Source organism: Oncorhynchus mykiss, chromosome 25 (genome assembly GCF_057628025.1).
Source record: "Oncorhynchus mykiss isolate SJ-2025 chromosome 25, ASM5762802v1, whole genome shotgun sequence".
In the NCBI taxonomy this organism is placed as follows: Eukaryota; Metazoa; Chordata; class Actinopteri; order Salmoniformes; family Salmonidae; genus Oncorhynchus; species Oncorhynchus mykiss.
In genome coordinates this window covers 90,409,330-90,434,852 of record NC_143046.1, presented here as the reverse complement: position 1 = coordinate 90,434,852, position 25,523 = coordinate 90,409,330, and the positions used below count along the sequence as shown (strand labels likewise).

General features: G+C 46.9%; 2 protein-coding genes across 7 annotated transcripts in view; both read left to right on the top strand.

Moving 5' to 3' along the window:
- The window catches only part of LOC110504288 (VPS39 subunit of HOPS complex), a 39,902-nt gene extending 34,789 nt beyond the window's left edge, over window positions 1–5,113 (top strand). For 2 of the 3 annotated variants that reach the window (XM_090221457.1, XM_090221458.1), the window contains exons 20-24: window positions 556–601; window positions 765–914; window positions 1,541–1,675; window positions 2,551–2,642; window positions 3,247–5,113. In XM_090221457.1, coding sequence (XP_090077583.1) covers window positions 556–601; window positions 765–914; window positions 1,541–1,675; window positions 2,551–2,642; window positions 3,247–3,328 — 505 coding nt within the window. In that variant the 3' untranslated portion in view covers window positions 3,329–5,113. Of the gene's footprint in view, window positions 1–555; window positions 602–764; window positions 955–1,540; window positions 1,676–2,550; window positions 2,643–3,246 lie in introns of all 3 variants that reach the window. The other variant, XR_016492093.1, reaches the window with a different exon arrangement.
- Window positions 5,114–21,143: 16,030 nt separating this feature from the next.
- The window catches only part of LOC110506014 (UDP-N-acetyl-alpha-D-galactosamine:polypeptide N-acetylgalactosaminyltransferase 16), a 46,908-nt gene continuing 42,528 nt past the window's right edge, over window positions 21,144–25,523 (top strand). Inside the window, exon 1 of one of the 4 annotated variants that reach the window (XM_036963116.2) lies at window positions 21,144–21,676. In XM_036963116.2, the coding sequence (XP_036819011.1) occupies window positions 21,479–21,676 (198 nt within the window). In that variant the 5' untranslated portion in view covers window positions 21,144–21,478. Of the gene's footprint in view, window positions 21,677–25,133; window positions 25,355–25,523 lie in introns of those variants that run through there. The other 3 variants (XM_036963115.2, XM_090221454.1, XM_090221453.1) reach the window with 3 other exon arrangements.

The window sequence follows — 25,523 nt, the reverse complement described above, 5'->3', positions numbered from 1 at the left end:
TCTTCTCCAGTCCTATTGGTCCCAAAATGAAAGCAAGTGAAGAAGCCGGATGTGGAGGTCCTGGGCTGCCATGGTTACACGTGGTGTGAGGTTGTGATGCCGTTTGGACATACTGCCAAATGATCTAAAATGACGTTGGAGGCGGCTTATGGTAGATAAATTAACATCACATTTTCTGGCAACAGCTCTGGTGGACATTCCTGCAGTCAGCATGCCAATTGCACGCTCCCTCAACCTCTGATAACTGTGGTATTGTGTTTCATCTCTGTTCATCTTTCATCATCTCTCTTCGGATCCTTCTAAAAAACGCTTTATTCCCATCCTGATTCTGGGAATCTTCCAATCAGGATTTCTGGAAAAAAACTGTCAATTTTGGGAAAGTTACAGGAAATTTTTGCAACTTTTTACTAAAGGAAGGGAGTAGGACTACAGAAAGTCTCCCACTAAAACATCCAACCAGCCATTAACAACAACATGCTGATTCAAAACTCTTGTTGTGAATCGTCACGTGTTGTTATCTCACTCCAAGCTGATTTTGTGTTGCTCTCCCCTCAGGTTCTGTCATAGGCATTATGACAAAGAGACGGACAGAAGCCAAGATGTGAGTAACCCCTTATGACTGACGCATACCTACATACCTGCCTCGTTAACCCTCTATATCTGTTAACCCAGTGGTACTATGATACAGGTGTACCTGTCTGTTAACCCAGTGGTACTATGATACAGGTGTACCTGTCTGTTAACCCAGTGGTATTATGATACAGGTGTACCTGTCTCTACTGCGCATGTACCTGTCCCCTCCTGACGTCCACTGTCTTGGGCCAATCAAAATGGAGCTGTTGGAGCCACAGGCCAATCTAATGGCAGCTCTACATGTCCTGGAGCTGCACCACAGCAAGCTGAATACAACTAAGGTAGGTTGCATCACACCACAGCAAGCTGAATACAACTAAGGTAGGTTGCATCACAGCACAGCAAGCTGAATACAACTAAGGTAGGTTGCATCACAGCACAGCAAGCTGAATACAACTAAGGTAGGTTGCATCACAGCAAGATGAATACAACTAAGGTAGGTTGCATCACAGCAAGATGAATACAACTAAGGTAGGTTGCACCACAGCAAGATGAATACAACTAAGGTAGGTTGCATCACAGCAAGATGAATACAACTAAGGTAGGTTGCATCACAGCAAGATGAATACAACTAAGGTAGGTTGACTCAAATGATGTCTTTTTCTGGAATTGTCCAAGCTGTTTAAAAGGCACAGTCAACTTAGGGTATGTAAACTTCTGACCCACTGGAATTGTGATACAGTGAATTATAAGTGTAATAATCTGTCTGTAAACAATTGTTGGAAAAATTACTTGTGTCATGCACAAAGTAGATGTCCTAACCGACTTGCCAAAACTATAGTTTGTTAACAAGACATTTGTGGAGTGGTTGAGAAACTAGTTTTAATGACTCCAACCTAAGTGTATGTAAACTTCCAACTTCAACTGTATCTATATTATATATATATATATTATATCTCTCCACCAGGCCATCGACCTGCTGCCAGCCAACACTCAGATCAGAGAGATCCGTGTGTTCCTGGAGAGTGTTCTGGAGGAGAAGGCTCAGAGGAAACGCTTTGACCAGGTCCTCAAGAGTCTGCTGCAGGCCGAGTTCCTACGGGTGAGAGAGAGAGAGAGAGAGAGAGACGCTCTGTGTGTTGGTGTCGTGTCCTATGTTACTGTCCTCTACCAGAACCTCTTTCAAAAACTTCAGAAGGAAGGGAGGAAGCTCTTGAGTTTGAAGGTAGACCTTGAAATACATCCACAGGTACACCTCCAATTGACTCCAATGATGTCAATTAACCTATCAGAAGCTTCTAAAGCCATGACATCATTTTCAGAGCTTCCTCCCTTCTGATGTTTGAGGAGAAGGTTGAAGGAAAGAGCAACAAGGAACTACCTTTGGAGATTCAACCCTGATGTTTGTTTTTTGGTCTGTCTGGCGTGTGTGATGTTTGTTTTTTGGTCTGTCTGGCGTGTGTGATGTTTGTTTTTTGGTCTGTCTGGCGTGTGTGATGTTTGTTTTTTGGTCTGTATGGCGTGTGTGATGTTTGTTTTTTGGTCTGTCTGACGTGTGTGATGTTTTTGGTCTGTCTGACTTGTGTGATGTTTTTGGTCTGTCTGTCGTGTGGGATGTTTTTGGTCTGTCTGACGTGTGTGATGTTTTTGGTCTGTCTGATGTGTGGGATGTTTTTGGTCTGTCTGGCGTGTGGGATGTTTTTGGTCTGTCTGGCGTGTGGGATGTTTTTGGTCTGTCTGGCGTGTGGGATGTTTTTGGTCTGTCTGGCGTGTGGGATGTTTTTGGTCTGTCTGACGTGTGGGATGTTTTTGGTCTGTCTGGCGTGTGTGTGATGTTTGTTTTATGGTCTGTCTGACGTGTGGGATGTTTTTGGTCTGTCTGACGTGTGTGATGTTTTTGGTCTGTCTGACGTGTGGGATGTTTTTGGTCTGTCTGACGTGTGGGATGTTTTTGGTCTGTCTGACGTGTGTGTTTAGGTCCAGGAGGAACGTATCTTCCACCAACAGGTGAAGTGTATCATCACAGAGGAAAAGACCTGCAGGGTTTGTAAGAAGAAGATCGGAAACAGGTAAACTTTTTATTTATTTTACCCTTACTTTCCCTGGTAAATTGACTGAGAACACATTCTCATTTCCAGCAATGACCTGGGGAATAGTTACTGGGATGAATGAGTCAATTGTAAACTGGGGATGATCAGGTGGCCATGATGGTTTGAGGGTCAGATTGGGACTTTAGCCTGGACACCAGGGTTAACCCCCCCCCCTACTCTTATGATAAGTGCCATGGGATCTTTAGTGACCTCAGACAGTCAGGACACCTGTTTCACGTCCCACCCGAAAGACAGCACCCTACACAGGGCAGTGTCCCCAATCACTGCCCTGGGGCATTGGGATATTTATTTTAGACCAGAGGAAATTGTGCCTCTTACTGGCCCTCCAACACCACTTCCAGCAGCATCTGGTCTCCCATTCAGGGACTGACCAGGACCAACCCTGCTTAGCTTCAGAAGCAAGCCAGCAGTGGTATGCAGGGTGGTATGCTGCTGGCTATTCTAATATCAATGCTTTATAAACACCTATAACTATGTCATACATCCTTTAGTATGTGATAAAAACCTGTTGTAAATCTGTGGTAAAGGCTGTCTATGTACTAAAACACTCTGTCCTGTCCAGCGCCTTCGCCAGGTATCCCAACGGTGTTGTGGTTCATTACTTCTGCTGTAAGGACCGAGGGGTGTGTCCTACGGAGCAGTGACACCGCTACCCCCACCCCCCCACCTGGACGCAAAGCACTCTGGGATACTAACAGACCAGACCGCCGTGTGCTGAAATGACAGAATAGTTCCCTCCTGTGGACTTCGTGTTCGTAGCAGCACCCTGGAAGGCTGGGTTGAAACGACATCACAGCAGCTGGGATATTCAGGAGGAGAGGAGGACTCCATCTCCGGAACTCTGGCTGCTTCCCTCCGGAACTCTGGCTGCTTCTCTCCGGAACTCTGGCTGCTTCTCTCCGGAACTCTGGCTGCTTCTCTCCGGAACTCTGGCTGCTTCTCTCCGGAACGAACTCTGGCTGCTTCCCCTCCGGAACTCTGGCTGCTTATCTCCGGAACTCTGGCTGCTTATCTCCGGAACTCTGGCTGCTTCTCTCCGGAACGAACTCTGGCTGCTTCTCTCCGGAACGAACTCTGGCTGCTTCTCTCCGGAACGAACTCTGGCTGCTTCTCTCCGGAACGAACTCTGGCTGCTTCTCTCCGGAACGAACTCTGGCTGCTTCTCTCCGGAACGAACTCTGGCTGCTTCTCTCTGGAACTGCTACCAGCTACCTATTCTGCCCCACATCCCCAGCTACCTATTCTGCCCCACATCCCCAGCTACCTATTCTGCCCCACATCCCCAGCTACCTATTCTGCCCCACATCCCCAGCTACCTATTCTGCCCCACATCCCCAGCTACCTATTCTGCCCCACAACCCCAGCTACCTATTCTGCCCCACAACCCCAGCTACCTATTCTGCCCCACAACCCCAGCTACCTGCTAAACTACAGTACCTGTAGCTATTCTACCAACTACTCTGCTACAGTGACTACTCTGCCCCCTCCCTCTCTCATCCTCAGAGTCTACTCAGTACGCTATAGAGACTATATAGACTAACTCTTATTCTCTGATGCCTTGTGACTTTTAAGAATGTCCTTAAAAGCAGCCATTTCTTTTCAGTTAGCGTGTGTTTCTGAGGGAATGGTTTTCATGTTTTCAGTTAGCGTGGGTTTCTGAGGGAATGGTTTTCAGTTAGCGTGTGTTTCTGAGGGAATGGTTTTCAGTTAGCGTGTGTTTCTGAGGGAATGGTTTTCAGTTAGCGTGTGTTTCTGAGGGAATGGTTTTCAGTTAGCGTGTGTTTCTGAGGGAATGGTTTTCAGTTAGCGTGTGTTTCTGAGGGAATGGTTTTCAGTTAGCGTGTGTTTCTGAGGTAATGGTTTTCAGTTAGCGTGTGTTTCTGAGGTAATGGTTTTCAGTTAGCGTGTGTTTCTGAGGGAATGGGTTAAAAAAACAGACTTCAGATTCAAACGTAACGACTCCATTTCTAGCATGGTCCATTTGCACAAACACATTTTTTTCAGATCCGCTGCAGCGATATAACCTCTCCTGAAAACTTTTTTTTTTTTAGATCAACCTGTATTTGGATGTAGATCCACAGTTTCAAAATGTGTCTTTTTTAGTGATTGATACAATATATTCATTCATTTTTGGGAAAAACCTGAAAGAAAAATGATGTCAGCAGCTCAGCCCATGTTTCCTTATTCCAGAAGTGATCGGTGAAATGAAATGGTTCTGTCTTTATCACGAGTGTACGTCAGATTGGGATGAATCCCAAAATGGCACCCTATTCCATTTTATAGTGCACTACTATATAGGGTTCTATATAGGGTTCTGGTGAAAAGTAGTGCACTATATAGGGAATAGGGTGCCATTTTGGGATGCATATGCATTATATATGTCGCAGTTGTATCCTCGCAACATTGTAAATAAATACGTGCAGCATCAACCAACCGTCCATCTGTTTATTGAAGGAGATGTAGCTAGCTATACTCAACCGACCGTTCATCTGGTTATTGAAGGAGATGTAGCTAGCTATACTCAACCAACCGTTCATCTGTTTATTGAAGGAGATGTAGCTAGCTATACTCAACCAACCGTTCATCTGTTTATTGGAGATGTAGCTAGCTATACTCAACCAACCATTCATCTGTTTATTGAAGGAGATGTAGCTAGCTACACTCAACCAACCGTTCATCTGTTTATTGAAGGAGATGTAGCTAGCTACACTCAACCAACCGTCCATCTGTTTATTGGAGGAGATGTAGCTAGCTATACTCAACCGACCGTTCATCTGGTTATTGAAGGAGATGTAGCTAGCTATACTCAACCGACCGTTCATCTGGTTATTGAAGGAGATGTAGCTAGCTATACTCAACCGAGCGTTCATCTGTTTATTGAAGGAGATGTAGCTAGCCATACTCAACCAACCGTTCATCTGTTTATTGAAGGAGATGTAGCTAGCTACACTCAACCAACCGTTCATCTGGTTATTGAAGGAGATGTAGCTAGCCATACTCAACCAACCATTCATCTGTTTATTGAAGGAGATGTAGCTAGCTACACTCAACCAACCGTTCATCTGGTTATTGAAGGAGATGTAGCTAGCTATACTCAACCAACCGTTCATCTGGTTATTGAAGGAGATGTAGCTAGCTATACTCAACCAACCGTTCATCTGGTTATTGAAGGAGATGTAGCTAGCTATACTCAACCAACCGTTCATCTGTTTATTGAAGGAGATGTAGCTAGCTATACTCAACCAACCGTTAATCTGGTTATTGAAGGAGATGTAGCTAGCTATACTCAACCAACCGTTCATCTGGTTATTGAAGGAGATGTAGCTAGCTACACTCAACCAACCGTTCATCTGGTTATTGAAGGAGATGTAGCTAGCTATACTCAACCAACCGTTAATCTGGTTATTGAAGGAGATGTAGCTAGCTATACTCAACCAACCGTTCATCTGGTTATTGAAGGAGATGTAGCTAGCTATACTCAACCAACCGTTCATCTGTTTATTGAAGGAGATGTAGCTAGCTACACTCAACCAACCGTTCATCTGTTTATTGAAGGAGATGTAGCTAGCTATACACAACCAACCGTCCATCTGTTTATTGAAGGAGATGTAGCTAGCTATACTCAACCAACCGTCCATCTGTTTATTGAAGGAGATGTAGCTAGCTATACTCAACCAACCGTTCATCTGTTTATTGAAGGAGATGTAGCTAGCTATACTCAACCAACCGTTCATCTGTTTATTGAAGGAGATGTAGCTAGCTATACTCAACCAACCGTTCATCTGGTTATTGAAGGAGATGTAGCTAGCTACACTCAACCAACCGTTCATCTGTTTATTGAAGGAGATGTAGCTAGCTATACTCAACCAACCGTCCATCTGTTTATTGAAGGAGATGTAGCTAGCTATACTCAACCAACCGTCCATCTGTTTATTGAAGGAGATGTAGCTAGCTACACTCAACCAACCGTTCATCTGGTTATTGAAGGAGATGTAGCTAGCTATACTCAACCAACCGTCCATCTGTTTATTGAAGATGTAGCTAGCTACACTCAACCAACCGTCCATCTGTTTATTGAAGGAGATGTAGCTAGCTATACTCAACCAACCGTTCATCTGTTTATTGAAGGAGATGTAGCTAGCTACACTCAACCAACCGTCCATCTGTTTATTGAAGGAGATGTAGCTAGCTGTACTCAACCAACCGTCCATCTGTTTATTGAAGGAGATGTAGCTAGCTACACTCAACCAACCGTTCATCTGGTTATTGAAGGAGATGTAGCTAGCTACACTCGACCAACCACCTGTTTGTTTTTGAGGAGTACATTTGTACGGAATGGGGTGAGTTTACGTTAGCTAGTTACACTCAACCAACCGGAATGGGGTGAGTTTACGTTAGCTAGTTACACTCAACCAACCGGAATGGAGTGAGTTTACGTTAGCTAGTTACACTCAACCAACCGGAATGGGGTGAGTTTACGTTAGCTAGTTACACTCAACCAACCGGAATGGGGTGAGTTTACGTTAGCTGGTTAAGTAATGGGGTGAGTTTACGTTAGCTAGTTACACTCAACCAACCGGAATGGAGTGAGTTTACGTTAGCTAGTTACACTCAACCAACCGGAATGGGGTGAGTTTACATTAGCTAGTTACACTCAACCAACCGGAATGGGGTGAGTTTCCCTCCTACCATGTCTATGTTGTAGAGAGGGGATCTCCCCTCCTACCATGTCTATTTTGTAGAGGGGGGGGGTCTCCCCTCCTGTCCCTCCTCCTGTATCTGTTCTCAGATCTGTTTCTCCTCCTCTTCAGGCTTCGGGTAACTTTCCTAAAATTCCCTTGTTTTCCAGAAGTCTGGTTCAGAATTTCCTGATTTATTGACTTTACAATTGTGTGAATATTTCTGTTTTTTTTTTATCATCATCTGGATCATCATTAACAGTTAGCTATTTGAGCAATCTTCAGTTTTAAATAATAAGAACGTTTATCCCTGCCACTGTTTTTGGAAATAGCTGAGGGTTGGCACTGAAGGAATGTAACCACTCTCAAATTCGTAGACAGAACTTTGGCTGGAACGACTGACCGTCTGTAAAATATCTAATGTGGTTATCTATAGTAGTTATCTAATGTGGTTATCTATAAATATCTATAATTATAACCATGTTTTGAGGTCCATACAGTCTATGATTATAATTACACTGTTTACAAACAATGGTGTAAAAAAAATGCTTCTATTTTGGGTTCAGAGCCCTATACTACCAATCAGGTTTGAGGAGTTAGCCAGGTACGTTTCTATGGCAACACATCGTTCAGAACTAACCTGCTCGGGGGTTAGTTAACTCAGAGGAGGGGGCGGGCTAACTCAGAGGAGGGGGCGGGCTAACTCAGAGGAGGGGGCGGGCTAACTCAGAGGAGGGGGCGGGGGCGGGCTAACTCAGAGGAGCAGGTGGGCTAACTCAGAGGAGGGGGCGGGCTAACTCCATTTATCCTGAACGAAGTGTCTTGAGCAGCGAGTTGAGGACCAATGAAATCAGATTTCCTCCCTCTCGCAAAGATCGTGTCATCCCCTTCATTTGAGAGATATTTTAATCATCAAATGTTTTTTTTGGGGGTGGGGGTGGGGGGGTAAAATACCTATCACATTCCACATTTAGTAATTACAGCATTTTGCTTTCTAAACTACGTTTTTCGCATGAGATTGTATTTCATAGACGCACAGTATAATCCGTAGAGAGCAGTTCCCGTTCAAGTCAAGACCGACAGCCAATAATAGCGTACCCGTGAGTTTACAGTCAAATTGCCAGGGTTAGAGGTTCCTAGACCCTTCTATGGGTTATACTGCATGTCTATGGGCAGCAAGCTATTCCACGGGTAGGAGTGAAAGGAGGGGGGGGGGGGTTGTGTATTGATAAGCACACCAAAGACGGCGTTAAAAAGAGTAAGAGAACAAAGACGGCACTTTTCAAAAAGCCGATTTCACACCGTAACCTGCTGAATTTGGATAATACTTTTCTATGGCATTTAAATTCCTTTGCTCTGAAATGACCTCTCTGTGCAGGTCGAGATGGACCTGGCTGTCATGAGCGTCTCAGTGTATTGGTCGGGTGACGTTGGTGTTGGTGGCCAACAAGTGACGAGAGTGTGAAGTAACAACAAGCCTAGACCAAATATGGACATTTCTCCAGGGAAACGACCCAGGACGTTTTTTAATTCAGGGAGAAAGAAACAACAGAATACGCCACAGCACAAAAACGTGTGTAATTCGGCTCTTACCCTTCCGGGGGCAACCCTCCCTCTTGGCCAGTAGATGTCGCCAACGAGCAGGAAAATATTGGCCTTCACACACCCTCTCACTCCATCGCAACATGTTAAAAAAAAATGACAAGAATTTTTTTTCCTGAACTTATATCTCTCAGATATAGGACAAACACTTCAGAACCAACTTACTTTACATTTTTGGTGGACACTATATGTTATTCAGTGTTTCTATTGGCTAATAGCAGTAAGGACTATCTGTTATTCAATGTGTTTCTATGGGCTAATAACAGTAAGGACAATGTGTTTCTATGGGCTAATAGCAGTAAGGACTATCTGTTATTCAATGTGTTTCTATGGGCTAATAGCAGTAAGGACTATCTGTTATTCAATGTGTTTCTATTGGCTAATAGCAGTAAGGACTATCTGTTATTCAATGTGTTTCTATTGGCTAATAGCAGTAAGGACTATCTGTTATTCAATGTGTTTCTATGGGCTAATAGCAGTAAGGACAATGTGTTTCTATTGGCTAATAGCAGTAAGGACTATCTGTTATTCAATGTGTTTCTATTGGCTAATAGCAGTAAGGACAATGTGTTTCTATTGGCTAATAGCAGTAAGGACCATCTGTTATTCAATGTGTTTCTATTGGCTTATTTTATCCGTTATTTTACCAGGTAAATTGACTGAGAACACTTTCTCATTTGCAGCAATGACCTGGGGAATAGTTACAGGGGAGAGGAGGGGGATGAATGAGCCAATTGTAAACTGGGGATGATTAGGTGACCGTGATGGTTTGAGGGCCAGATTGGGAATTTAGCCAGGACACCGGGGTTAACACCCCTACTCTTACGATAAGTGCCATGGGATCTTTAATGACCTCAGAGAGTCAGGACACCCGTTTAACGTCCCATCCGAAAGACGACACCCTACACAGGGCAATGTCCCTCCAACACCACTTCCAGCAGCATCTGGTCTCCCATCCAGGAACTGACCAGGACCAACCCTGCTTAGCTTCAGAAGCAAGCCAGCAGCGCTATCCAGGGTGGTATCCAGGGTGGTATCCAGGGTGGTATCCAGGGTGGTATCCAGGGTGGTATGCAGGGTGGTATGCAGGGTGGTATGCAGGGTGGTATCCAGGGCGCTATCCAGGGTGGTATCCAGGGTGGTATGCAGGGTGGTATCCAGGGCGCTATCCAGGGTGGTATCCAGGGTGGTATCCAGGGCGCTATCCAGGGCGCTATCCAGGGCGCTATCCAGGGTGGTATCCAGGGTGGTATCCAGGGTGGTATCCAGGGTGGTATCCAGGGTGGTATGCTGCTGGCAAATAGCAGTTTATAAAACAATGTGATACTTCAAGGGGTTCTTAAAATTAAACATCAAATAGCTAAATTATCCTTGGTATGACCTTCTTAGTTTCAGTGTTTAAATCCACCGCGGTCTGTAGTTTCAGTGTTTAAATCCACCGCGGTCTGTAGTTTCAGTGTTTAAATCCACCGCGGTCTGTAGTTTCAGTGTTTAAATCCACCGCGGTCTGTAGTTTCAGTGTTTAAATCCACCGCGGTCTGTAGTTTCAGTGTTTAAATCCATCGCGGTCTGTAGTTTCAGTGTTTAAATCCATCGCGGTCTGTAGTTTCAGTGTTTAAATCCATCGCGGTCTGTAGTTTCAGTGTTTAAATCCATCGCGGTCTGTAGTCTCAGTGTTTAAATCCACCGCGGTCTGTAGTCTCAGTGTTTAAATCCACCGCGGTCTGTAGTTTCAGTGTTTAAATCCACCGCGGTCTGTAGTTTCAGTGTTTAAATCCACCGCGGTCTGTAGTTTGTGTTTAAATCCACCGCGGTCTGTAGTCTCAGTGTTTAAATCCACCGCGGTCTGTAGTTTCAGTGTTTAAATCCACCGCGGTCTGTAGTTTGTGTTTAAATCCACCGCGGTCTGTAGTTTCAGTGTTTAAATCCACCGCGGTCTGTAGTTTCAGTGTTTAAATCCACCGCGGTCTGTAGTTTCAGTGTTTAAATCCATCGCGGTCTGTAGTTTCAGTGTTTAAATCCACCGCGGTCTGTAGTCTCAGTGTTTAAATCCACCGCGGTCTGTAGTCTCAGTGTTTAAATCCACCGCGGTCTGTAGTTTCAGTGTTTAAATCCACCGCGGTCTGTAGTTTCAGTGTTTAAATCCACCGCGGTCTGTAGTTTGTGTTTAAATCCACCGCGGTCTGTAGTCTCAGTGTTTAAATCCACCGCGGTCTGTAGTTTCAGTGTTTAAATCCACCGCGGTCTGTAGTTTGTGTTTAAATCCACCGCGGTCTGTAGTTTCAGTGTTTAAATCCACCGCGGTCTGTAGTTTCAGTGTTTAAATCCACCGCGGTCTGTAGTTTCAGTGTTTAAATCCATCGCGGTCTGTAGTTTCAGTGTTTAAATCCACCGCGGTCTGTAGTTTCAGTGTTTAAATCCATCGCGGTCTGTAGTTTCAGTGTTTAAATCCATCGCGGTCTGTAGTTTCAGTGTTTAAATCCATCGCGGTCTGTAGTTTCAGTGTTTAAATCCATCGCGGTCTGTAGTTTCAGTGTTCAGGGATTAGAGCCTTTCCCCAGGACATATTACTCTCGCTCTCACTCTCTCTCTCTCTCTGTCACACACACACACACACGAGACAGACCAGCCTGCATGCACACACACACACTGATTCACACACACATATTGAACGGCTAACACTGACACACACACACATACAGACAAGCTCGCACTCGCATATAGACCAACACACACAGACCAGCCTGCATGCACACACACACACACACACACACAAGCTCAGCGTAACCATAGCGAAGACACCGTCAGAGAGAGTGGTAAATAATACAACCCATTTATGAGCTGATGAGATGCCTGGATTCCATCATTCATTCTCTCTGTGTGCATCCCACATCACACCCTATTCCCTAAATAGTGCACTACTTTTGACCAGGGCCCACAGGGGGCACTATATAAGGGATAGGCTGCCATTTGCGATACAAGCCTATGTGATTGCATGAGTCATTTCTGTGGTTCATGTTGAAGTCAACTAGGTTCTACTGAAGAGGGTCTAGGCCGAGCAGAAATGCAGTTACAATGAGCTGAGAGGACTGTTGGTCCAAAACTATGAGCTGAGAGGACTGTCGGTCTGAAACTATGAGCTGAGAGGACTGTTGGACCAAAACTATGAGCTGAGAGGACTGTTGGACCAAAACTATGAGCTGAGAGGACTGTTGGACCAAAACTATGAGCTGAGAGGACTGTCGGTCCAAAAGTATGAGCTGAGAGGACTGTCGGTCCGAAACTATGAGCTGAGAGGACTGTCGGTCTAAGGCGGAGGTGATGAGATCCTTGACTAGTCTCAAAGCACTTCATGATGGCAGAAGTGAGTGCTACGGGGCGGTAGTCATTTAGTTAAGTTATTTTAGGTTTAGGAACAATGGTGGGCGTCTTGAAGCATGTGGCGACAGCAGACTGTGACAGGGTCCGTAAACACACCAGCCAGCTGGTCTGCGCATGCTCTGAGGACACAGCTAGGGATGCTGTCTGGGTCAGCAACCTTCCGAGGGTTAACACGTTTAAATGTCTTACTCACGTCGGCCACCGAGAAGGAGAGTCCCGCTTGAATTCACGCTCTTGGACACAGCTATTAGCATCCGTAGCATTCTTCAACCTCGTGTTGCGTTTTGGGGTTGCGACGAATCCTCGACCTCGGCTGCAGCACGCGGTCATCTCGTCTGATATGTAAATTCTTAACTCGTATGTTTTATTTATACCCCAGGGTTGGGTGTTTCCGGCAAGTTCTCTGGGCATATGTAGTTACGAGGCAAGGTCTAGATTTGACTCAGATCCAATTTAGACAACCAACTAAACTGAACCGATTCCGACAACATATCCAGAGAGAGCCATGTTTCCGTGAAACAGAGAATGTTACAATCTCTGATGTCTCTCTGGAAGGCAACCCTTGGCTCTAATTTCGTCTACCTTGTTGTCAAGAGACTGGGCGAGTAATATACTCGGAAGGGGTGGGTGGTGTTGCACGCCTTCGAAGTCTGACCAAGGAGGCCGCTCCGTCTACTTCTTCTGCGGCGACGTTGTTTTGGGCCCGGCCTCTGGAATTAGATCCAATGTCCTGGGTTGTGGTGCGAACAAAGAATCTGCTTCAGGCAAGTCATATTCTTGGTCGTAATGTTGGTGAGTTGACGTCACTCTTACACTCTTACATCCAATTTGTTCTTCCCAGCTGTATGTAATAACACTTAAGATTTACTGGGGTAACAATGTAAGAAATAATACATAAAAAATAATATATTTAAAAAATACCCCGTAGTTTCCTAAGGACTCGAAGCGAGGACGCCCATCTCTGTCGGCGTCATCTTGTCACTCTAGAGAAGCTTCATACCAATTACCATCTGGATCTAAATGTTATTGGTTTTAGGGCTGTTTCTCTTCGGGGTCAATGCCTGGTTGCTGTGAAAGGCACTTTTATGTGTGTTTAAACGGGAGAGCTATATCAATCTAATTTAAACCAGAATGTAATTTGAGTGACTTGGTTTAAATTGAGTTGTGTGGAACCAGATGTGTGTTTTAAATGCTACGTTACGGTATGACCGTACCCTATATGGCACCCTATCCCCTATATAGAACACTACTGTTGACCAGGACCCTATTCCCTATATAGTGCACTACTGTTGACCAGGACCCTATTCCCTATATAGTGCACTACTGTTGACCAGGACCCTATTCCCTATATAGTGCACTACTGTTGACCAGGTGCCATTTGGAACGGGGTTTACAGAGACTAGGTTGTACCCCCGGGCCCCTCGAAAACCTCCAGATTATGTTACTGGATATTTATGTTTCATTTAGGAATCTTGGCATAGTTTGTCCTGGTGTGGTGGTCTATCCCAGTGGAGCAGCTGTGGAGAATTACACACAGACTCTATACTGTCGTTGTTAGGTGGAGTGCAAAATTACATCATCCACTTCTCTCCTTGATATCCCGCGTTCCAAATGGCACACTCTTCTCTTTATGGTGTACTGCTTTAGACCAGGGCCCCAACAGGGAGTGCACTACTTTAGACCAGGGCCCCAACAGGGCGTGCACTGCTTTAGACCAGGGCCCCAACAGGGAGTGCACTACTTTAGACCAGGGCCCCAACAGGGAGTGCACTACTTTAGACCAGGGCCCCAACAGGGCGTGCACTGCTTTAGACCAGGGCCCCAACAGGGCGTGCACTGCTTTAGACCAGGGCCCCAACAGGGCGTGCACTGCTTTAGACCAGGGTCCCAACAGGGCGTGCACTGCTTTAGACCAGGGCCCCAACAGGGAGTGCACTACTTTAGACCAGGGCCCCAACAGGGCGTGCACTGCTTTAGACCAGGGCCCCAACAGGGAGTGCACTACTTTAGACCAGGGCCCCAACAGGGAGTGCACTACTTTAGACCAGGGCCCCAACAGGGCGTGCACTGCTTTAGACCAGGGCCCCAACAGGGCGTGCACTGCTTTAGACCAGGGCCCCAACAGGGCGTGCACTGCTTTAGACCAGGGCCCCAACAGGGAGTGCACTACTTTAGACCAGGGCCCCAACAGGGCGTGCACTGCTTTAGACCAGGGCCCCAACAGGGAGTGCACTACTTTAGACCAGGGCCCCAACAGGGCGTGCACTACTTAGGGTCAGACTGTTATATATGGAGTATTTCTCCTGTCTTATTCGGTGTCCTGTGTGAATTTAAGTGTGCTCTCTCTAAATCTCTCTTTCTCTCTTTCTTTCACTCTCTTGGAGGACCTGAGCCCTAGGACCATGCCTCAGGACTACCTGGCATGATAACTCCTTGCTGTCCCCAGTCCACCTGGCCGTGCTGCTGCTCCAGTTTCAACTGTTCTGCCTGCGTCTATGGAACCCTGACCTGTTCACCGGACGTGCTACCTGTCCCAGACCTGCTGTTTTCAACTCTCTAGAGACAGCAGGAGTGGTAGAGATACTCTTAATGACATTTACTCCTGAGGTGCTGACCTGTTGCACCCTCGACAACCACTGTGATTATTATTATTTGACCCTGCTGGTCATTTATGAACATTTGAACATCTTGGCCATGTTCTGTTATAATCTCCACCTGGCACAGCCAGAAGAGGACTGGCCACCCCTCATAGCCTGGTTCCTCTCTAGGTTTCTTCCTAGGTTCCTGCCTTTCTAGGGAGTTTTTCCTAGCCACCGTGCTTCTACACCTGCATTGCTTGCTGTTGGGGGCTTTAGGCTGGGTTTCTGTACAGCACTTTGAGATATCAGCTGATGTACGAAGGGCTATATAAATACATTTGATTGATTGATTTAGACCAGGGCCCAACAGAGTGTGTATTCCTTTAGACCAGGGCCCAACAGGGAGTGTATTCCTTTAGACCCGGGCCCAACAGGAAGTGCACTACTTTAGACCAGGGCCCAACAGAGTGTGCACTACTTTAGACCAGGGCCCAACAGAGTGTGCACTACTTTAGACCAGGGCCCCAACAGGGAGTGCACTACTTTAGACCAGGGCCCAACAGAGTGTGCACTACTTTAGACCAGGGCCCCAACAGGGAGTGCACTACTTTAGACCAGGGCCCAACAGGGAGTGCACTACTTTAGACCAGGGCCCAACAGGGAGTGTACTACTTTAGACCAGGGCCCAACAGGGAGTGTACTACTTTAGACCAGGGCCCAACAGGGAGTGCACTACTTTAGACCAGGGCCCAACAGGGAGTGTACTACTTTAGACCAGGGCCCAACAGGGAGTGTACTACTTTAGACCAGGGCCCAACAGGGAGTGCACTACTTTAGACCAGGGCCCCAACAGGGAGTGCACTACTTTAGACCAGGGCCCCAACAGGGAGTGCACTACTTTAGACCAGGGCCCCAACAGGGAGTGCACTACTTTAGACCAGGGCCCCAACAGGGAGTGCACTACTTTAGACCAGGGCCCCAACAGGGAGTGCACTACTTTAGACCAGGGCCCCAACAGGGAGTGCACTACTTTAGACCAGGGCCCCAACAGGGAGTGCACTACTTTAGACCAGGGCCCCAACAGGGAGTGCACTACTTTAGACCAGGGCCCCAACAGGGAGTGCACTACTTTAGACCAGGGCCCCAACAGGGAGTGCACTACTTTAGACCAGGGCCCCAACAGGGAGTGCACTACTTTAGACCAGGGCCCCAACAGGGAGTGCACTACTTTAGACCAGGACCCCAACAGGGAGTGCACTACTTTAGACCAGGGCCCAACAGGGAGTGCACTACTTTAGACCAGGGCCCCAACAGGGAGTGCACTACTTTAGACCAGGGCCCCAACAGGGCGTGCACTGCTTTAGACCAGGGCCCCAACAGGGAGTGCACTACTTTAGACCAGGGCCCCAACAGGGCGTGCACTACTTAGGGTCAGACTGTTATATATGGAGTATTTCTCCTGTCTTATTCGGTGTCCTGTGTGAATTTAAGTGTGCTCTCTCTAAATCTCTCTTTCTCTCTTTCTTTCACTCTCTTGGAGGACCTGAGCCCTAGGACCATGCCTCAGGACTACCTGGCATGATAACTCCTTGCTGTCCCCAGTCCACCTGGCCGTGCTGCTGCTCCAGTTTCAACTGTTCTGCCTGCGTCTATGGAACCCTGACCTGTTCACCGGACGTGCTACCTGTCCCAGACCTGCTGTTTTCAACTCTCTAGAGACAGCAGGAGTGGTAGAGATACTCTTAATGACATTTACTCCTGAGGTGCTGACCTGTTGCACCCTCGACAACCACTGTGATTATTATTATTTGACCCTGCTGGTCATTTATGAACATTTGAACATCTTGGCCATGTTCTGTTATAATCTCCACCTGGCACAGCCAGAAGAGGACTGGCCACCCCTCATAGCCTGGTTCCTCTCTAGGTTTCTTCCTAGGTTCCTGCCTTTCTAGGGAGTTTTTCCTAGCCACCGTGCTTCTACACCTGCATTGCTTGCTGTTGGGGGCTTTAGGCTGGGTTTCTGTACAGCACTTTGAGATATCAGCTGATGTACGAAGGGCTATATAAATACATTTGATTGATTGATTTAGACCAGGGCCCAACAGAGTGTGTATTCCTTTAGACCAGGGCCCAACAGGGAGTGTATTCCTTTAGACCCGGGCCCAACAGGAAGTGCACTACTTTAGACCAGGGCCCAACAGAGTGTGCACTACTTTAGACCAGGGCCCAACAGAGTGTGCACTACTTTAGACCAGGGCCCCAACAGGGAGTGCACTACTTTAGACCAGGGCCCAACAGAGTGTGCACTACTTTAGACCAGGGCCCCAACAGGGAGTGCACTACTTTAGACCAGGGCCCAACAGGGAGTGCACTACTTTAGACCAGGGCCCAACAGGGAGTGTACTACTTTAGACCAGGGCCCAACAGGGAGTGTACTACTTTAGACCAGGGCCCAACAGGGAGTGCACTACTTTAGACCAGGGCCCAACAGGGAGTGTACTACTTTAGACCAGGGCCCAACAGGGAGTGTACTACTTTAGACCAGGGCCCAACAGGGAGTGCACTACTTTAGACCAGGGCCCCAACAGGGAGTGCACTACTTTAGACCAGGGCCCCAACAGGGAGTGCACTACTTTAGACCAGGGCCCCAACAGGGAGTGCACTACTTTAGACCAGGGCCCCAACAGGGAGTGCACTACTTTAGACCAGGGCCCCAACAGGGAGTGCACTACTTTAGACCAGGGCCCCAACAGGGAGTGCACTACTTTAGACCAGGGCCCCAACAGGGAGTGCACTACTTTAGACCAGGGCCCCAACAGGGAGTGCACTACTTTAGACCAGGGCCCCAACAGGGAGTGCACTACTTTAGACCAGGGCCCCAACAGGGAGTGCACTACTTTAGACCAGGGCCCCAACAGGGAGTGCACTACTTTAGACCAGGGCCCCAACAGGGAGTGCACTACTTTAGACCAGGGCCCCAACAGGGAGTGCACTACTTTAGACCAGGGCCCCAACAGGGAGTGCACTACTTTAGACCAGGGCCCCAACAGGGAGTGCACTACTTTAGACCAGGACCCCAACAGGGAGTGCACTACTTTAGACCAGGGCCCCAACAGGGAGTGCACTACTTTAGACCAGGGCCCAACAGGGAGTGCACTACTTTAGACCAGGGCCCCAACAGGGAGTGCACTACTTTAGACCAGGGCCCCAACAGGGAGTGCACTACTTTAGACCAGGGCCCAACAGGGAGTGCACTACTTTAGACCAGGGCCCAACAGGGAGTGCACTACTTTAGACCAGGGCCCAACAGGGAGTGCACTACTTTAGACCAGGGCCCCAACAGGGAGTGCACTACTTTAGACCAGGGCCCAACAGGGAGTGCACTACTTTAGACCAGGGCCCAACAGGGAGTGCACTACTTTAGACCAGGGCCCAACAGGGAGTGCACTACTTTAGACCAGGGCCCAACAGGGAGTGCACTACTTTAGACCAGGGCCCAACAGGAAGTGCACTACTTTAGACCAGGGCCCAACAGGGAGTGCACTACTTTAGACCAGGGCCCCAACAGGGAGTGCACTACTTTAGACCAGGGCCCAACAGGGAGTGCACTACTTTAGACCAGGGCCCAACAGGAAGTGCACTACTTTAGACCAGGGCCCAACAGGGAGTGCACTACTTTAGACCAGGGCCCAACAGGGAGTGCACTCGGCTAACATTTCAGATGCAGGTTTTGTTTTTTCTATGGAGAAATACATTGTAAATTCCCAGAGGTAAGTGGGCTGGGCAGGGCTGGGCAGGGCAGGGCTGGGCAGGGCTGGGCTGGGCAGGGCAGGGCTGGGCAGGGCTGGGCAGGGCAGGGCTGGGCAGGGCTGGGCAGGGCAGGGCAGGGCTGGGCAGGGCAGGGCTGGGCAGGGCTGGGCAGGGCTGGGCAGGGCAGGGCAGGGCTGGGCTGGGCAGGGCAGGGCTGGGCAGGGCAGGGCTGCTCCACAGTGCCTCAGGAATGTCTGTTCCATGAGGCTTGCCCAGTTCAGGGTGGTCAGTGTGACTGTCTCTGTCTGTCTGAATCTGTGGGTGAGTAATTCACTGAAGGACACAGATTACAATAAGATCCGTCTGTAGATAATGCTTTATATCCAACCTTACAAATATATATTTTTTCCAAAGGAACAGAGAGTATCTTTCTAGAAGGAAGAAGATATCTTTGATAATTCCCAAAGAACATTAATTCAGTTTTGCCTGCCTCCTAATTTTAGTTGCTTGAGTTGAATGGTGGAGACTCTCAAATAGGCTGTTAAAATATATTAGACAATGAATCCAGTCATTTTTTTGCTTTTTTGTTACTTACAACCTCATGCTAATCACATTAGCCTCCGCGGGGGGGGGGGGGGGACACCGATCCCGTAGAGGCTCTAGCTAACGTTGCCCATTAGTGGAAGATAGGCTAGTGAGCAAGCATTTTAGCCAGGTAGCCGAGGACAACGACAACAAAGATACTGTATGACATAGTTTCATCAACATGAAAGACAGGAAGATGGCATTTCTCTACAAGTAGGGTGAGTCAACATGTGTTTTCTACTTTCTCACTCACACACACACACACACACACACACACACGGTTCATGCTGTGGATCATGTAACGAACTGTCTGTTACTGCACATGCAATATAATATGCTTTGTGGACTTCACTGGACAGAGGATGCTATCCGGTATTGTGATGAAACAAAGGTGTGGTTGAATCTATTCTGCCACTGTGTCTTCTTACTGTCTCGGGCCTTAGGCCCTATATACCACTGTGTCTTCTTACTGTCTCGGGCCTTAGGCCCTATATACCACTGTGTCTTCTTACTGTCTCGGGCCTTAGGCCCTATATACCACTGTGTCTTCTTACTGTCTCGGGCCTTAGGCCCTATATACCACTGTGTCTTCTTACTGTCTCGGGCCTTAGGCCCTATATACCACTGTGTCTTCTTACTGTCTCGAGCCTTAGGCCCTATATACCACTGTGTCTTCTTACTGTCTCGGGCCTTAGGCCCTATATACCACTGTGTCTTCTTACTGTCTCGAGCCTTAGGCCCTATATACCACTGTGTCTTCTTACTGTCTCGGGCCTTAGGCCCTATATACCACTGTGTCTTCTTACTGTCTCGAGCCTTAGGCCCTATATACCACTGTGTCTTCTTACTGTCTCGGGCCTTAGGCCCTATATACCACTGTGTCTTCTTACTGTCTCGCGCCTTAGGCCCTATATACCACTGTGTCTTCTTACTGTCTCGGGCCTTAGGCCCTATATACCACTGTGTCTTCTTACTGTCTCGGGCTTTAGGCCCTATATACCACTGTGTCTTCTTACTGTCTCGAGCCTTAGGCCCTATATATCACTGTGTCTTCTTACTGTCTCGCGCCTTAGGCCCTATATACCACTGTGTCTTCTTACTGTCTCGGGCCTTAGGCCCTATATACCACTGTGTCTTCTTACTGTCTCGGGCCTTAGGCCCTATATACCACTGTGTCTTCTTACTGTCTCGGGCCTTAGGCCCTATATACCACTGTGTCTTCTTACTGTCTCGAGCCTTAGGCCCTATATATCACTGTGTCTTCTTACTGTCTCGCGCCTTAGGCCCTATATACCACTGTGTCTTCTTACTGTCTCGGGCCTTAGGCCCTATATACCACTGTGTCTTCTTACTGTCTCGGGCCTTAGGCCCTATATACCACTGTGTCTTCTTACTGTCTCGAGCCTTAGGCCCTATATACCACTGTGTCTTCTTACTGTCTCGGGCCTTAGGCCCTATATACCACTGTGTCTTCTTACTGTCTCGGGCCTTAGGCCCTATATACCACTGTGTCTTCTTACTGTCTCGGGCCTTAGGCCCTATATACCACTGTGTCTTCTTACTGTCTCAGGCCTTAGGCCCTATATACCACTGTGTCTTCTTACTGTCTCGAGCCTTAGGCCCTATATATCACTGTGTCTTCTTACTGTCTCGGGCCTTAGGCCCTATATATCACTGTCTTTTTACTGTCTCAGGCCTTAGGCCCTATTTATCAAGGTATCAAGGAATATGAACTAACAGGTTATAGAGCAAACAAGCAATTATCACAACACATAGGTTGTAAAATGGCTTGTGGGGTCCAGTGATTTTACCCATGCACCGCTATTGGTCTATCCATTATCTTTACATAATCAGTAGTGTTCTATTCTAACAGAAACCACACTGAGAACGCAATCCAGCCAAAGACAGTGAGAAGATCTGCTGTGTGCATCAGCCAGAAATGATTCCTCGGAAGGAATTTCAGGGCGCTAGGACCGCGCACGGCTCTGTGAATGCGCAAATCCCAGTCAAGCAGAGAGACTGTTCGCTCCTCTCTCTATCTGAATAGTTCGTTACTGGTGAGGCTGTTTGCTGCGGTGCGAGCCATAACCGGAGAAGCAATTTTTGCGCACCTCTCCTCCAGCTCCGTCTCCGGTTCCAAAAGAACCACCAAGCGAACCTGAAACCAGAGATTAACCATCTGGGGGTTTCAGGACAAAGTCCTCCTTATGGGCTCACAATGCGCAGGATACGGGCCAACGCCATCGCTATCTTGACCGTAGCGTGGATCCTGGGAACATTTTATTACCTGTGGCAGGACAATAAACCACACTCATCATCATCCCCAGCCTCGCAGCCCCGCGTCGCGGACATCAGGAGACATGCCGACGGCGGGAGGCTGGAGATCCACCGAGACGACAGGTCCATTCCGTTGATTGTGAGTGACAGATTGAGAGCAGAGAAGCGTGATGGGAGAGACGGAGAACCGAGAGAGAGATAGAAGGGGTAGGGAAGCGGCTAGCTGTGGCTGTGCTGCTGCAGGGGAGTGTGTGTTGCATGTTGATGCACAGTGGGTTATCTCTGTTGCTGCTCACCCACCACCTCACTGAGTCTACTATTTGTGTTGAGCGCAGAGAACCTGTGCGTCGACGCTGTGGTCCATTTCCTATAATGAATCTGAACTCTAAATATGATATTTCTGCTACCGCATTATTATTGCGTTATTTTCAGTGGTGGAACAAGTGCCCTGTCGTCATACTTGAGTAAAAGTCAAGATACCTTAATAGAAAATGACTCAAGTGAAAGTTGAATGTAAAATACTACTTGAGTTTAAGTCTAAAAGTATTTGATTTTAAATATACTTAAATATCAAATGTAAATGTCATTTAAAAAATATACTTAAGTATCAAAAGTATAAAAAAAAAAAAACACAACACATATATATTTACAGATAGCCAGGGATACACTCCAACACTCAGACATCATTTACAGATAGCCAGGGGAACACTCCAACACTCAGACGTCATTTACAGATAGCCAGGGGAACACTCCAACACTCAGACGTCATTTACAGATAGCCAGGGGAACACTCAGACATCATTTACAGATAGCCAGGGGAACACTCCAACACTCAGACATCATTTACAGATAGCCAGGGGAACACTCCAACACTCAGACATCATTAACAGATAGCCAGGGGAACACTCCAACACTCAGACGTCATTTACAGATAGCCAGGGGAACACTCCAACACTCAGACGTCATTTACAGATAGCCAGGGGAACACTCCAACACTCAGACGTCATTTACAGATAGCCAGGGGAACACTCCAACACTCAGACATAATTTACAAATGGAGCATTTGTGTTTAGTGAGTCCTCCAGATCAGAGGCAGTAGGGAGGACCAGGGATGTTCTCTGTTTAGTGAGTCCTCCAGATCAGAGGCAGTAGGGAGGACCAGGGATGTTCTCTGTTTAGTGAGTCCTGCAGATCAGAGGCAGTAGAGAGGATCAACGATGTTCTCTTGATAAATGTGTGAATTGGACCATTTTCCTGTCCTGCTAAGCATTCCAAATGTAACAAGTACTTTTGGGTGTCAGGGGAAAATGTATGGAGTAAAAAGTACATTATTTTCTTGAGTATTGTAGTGAAGTAAAAGTAGTCAAAAATATAAATAGTAAAGTACAGATACCCCAAAAAGTACTTAAGTAGTACTTTAAAGTACTTTACACCACTGATTATTTTCATCTGTTATGTTGTGCCGGATGTCATGCATTTCAATGAGGGGACATCCACAATGCAATGCCCCCTTGCAGTTGAAGGCTCTGTTGTGAGACTGACACCAGATACTTAAGAACGAATCTAACTCTGCGTCGTCCAGCCAGAGTCCATTGAAGAACAGGAAGTTACCAAACCACAAGAAGATTAAAATATGTGGGGAGTTTTTCAGCTGAGACAATATATTTATCCTGTCTCGATCTTCCAAAATAAATGTGATTTCTAACGAGAGACACTCTCCTCCATCCTGTGTGATTTCTGACGAGAGACACTCTCCTCCATCCTGTGTGATTTCTGACGAGAGTTAGCTAATTCAAGTTTATCATTTCAAAAGGATAATTGATCATTAGAAAACCCTTTTGAAATTATGTTAGCACAGCTGAAGACTGTTGTTCTGATTAAAGAAGCAATGAAACTGTCCTTCTGTAGACTAGTTGAGTATCTGGAGCAACAGCATCTGTGGGTTCGATTGGGCTCAAAATGGCCAGAAACAAAGACCTTTCTTCTGAAACTCGTCAGTCTATTCTTGTTCTGAGTAATGAAGGCTATTCCATGTGAGTCATTGCCAAGAATCTGAAGATCTTGAACAACGCTGTGTATTACTCTCTTCACAGAACACTTCAAACTGTCTCTAACCAGAATAGAAAGAGGAGTGGGAGGCCCCGGTGCACAACTGAGCAAGAGGACAAGTATTTTAGTGTCTAGTTTGAGAAACAGACGCCTCACAAGTCCTCAACTGGCAGCTTCATTAAATAGTACCCGCAAAACACCAGTCTCAACGTCAACAGTGAAGAGGCGACTCCGGGATGCTGGCCTTCTAGGCAGAGTTCCTCTGTCCAGTCTCCATGTCAACAGTGAAGAGGCGACTCCGGGATGCTGGCCTTCTAGGCAGAGTTCCTCTGTCCAGTATCTGTGTTCTTTTGACAATCTTTATTTCTTTTGCCAATTTGTATTGGCCAGTCTGAGAGATGGCTTCTTCTTTGCAACTCTGCCAAGAAGGCCAGCATCCCGGAGTCGCCTCTTCACTGTTGACGTTGAGCCTGGTGTTTTGCGGGTACTATTTAATGAAGCTGCCAGTTGAGGACTTGTGAGTCTGTTTCTCAAACTAGACAGTAATGTACTGCGCTCTAATCCCGTAATCCAAACAATCAATTTATACATTTTAAATTTGTTCACAAACTGTATTTAACACCAAGGAAACGTTTTACGATGGGATTGGCCCCAACTCCCAACTGGTCAATATGTCCCGGAAATTAGTAGGTACATTACTTCATATTATTATTATTTTTATTTTTTTAATTTCACTTTTATTTAACCAGGTAAGCCAGTTGAGAACAAGTTCTCATTTACAACTGCGACCTGGCCAAGATCAAGCAAAGCAGTGCGACAAAAACAACACAGAGTTACACATGGAGTAAATAAATGTACAGTCAATAACACAATAGAGAGTTTATATACAGTGTGTGCAAATGGAGTGAGGAGGTAAGGCAATAAATAGGCCAATAGTAGTGAAGTAATTACAATTTAGCAAATTACTCTGGAGGGGTATTTGTGCAGATGAGGATGTGCAAGTAGAAATACTGGTGTGTAAAATAGCAGAAAAACAAAAATAAATATGGGGATGAGGTAGGTAGTTGGTTGAATGGGATATTTCCAGATGGGCTGTATACAGCTGCAGCGATCGGCAAGCTGCTCTGACAGCAGACGCTTAAAGTTAGGGAGGGAGATATATCTCTGTTCCAGTCATTGGCGGCAGCAGAGAACTGGAAGGAAAGGCAGCCAAAGGAGGTGCTGGTTTTGGGGATGACCAGTGAAATATACCTGCTGGAGCACGTGCTACGGGTGGGTGTTGTTATGGTGAACAGTGAGCTGAGATAATGCGGAGCATTACCTAGCAAAGACTTATAGATGACCTGGAGCCAGTGGGTTTGGCGAAGAATATGTAGCGAGGACCAGACAACGAGAGCATACAGGCCGCAGTGGTGGGTAATATATGGGGCTTTGGTGAAAAAAACAGATGGCACTGTGATAGGCTGCATCCAGTTTGCTGAGTAGAGTGTTGGAGGCTATATATAAACAGACCCCCAATTTGACACACTGAACTCTGTCTGAGAAGTAGTTGGTGAACCAGGCGAGGCAGTCATTAGAGCAACCAAGGCTGTTGAGTCTGCCGATAAGAATGTGGTGATTGACAGAGTTGAAAGCCTTGGCCAGGTCGACGAAGATGGCTGCACAGTACTGTCTTTTATACATGGCGCTTATGATATCGTTTAGGACTTCGAGCGTGGCTGAGGTGCACCCGTGACCAGCTCGGAAACCAGATTGCATAGCAGAGAAGGTACGGTGGGATTCGAAATGGTCTGTTTGTTCACTTGGCTATCGAAGAATTTAGAAAGGCAGTGCATGATGGATATAGGCTTGTAACAGTTTGGGTCAAGTGTCTCCCCCTTTTGAAGAGGGGGATGATGGCGTCCGCTTTCCAATCTTTAGGAATCTCAGACTATACC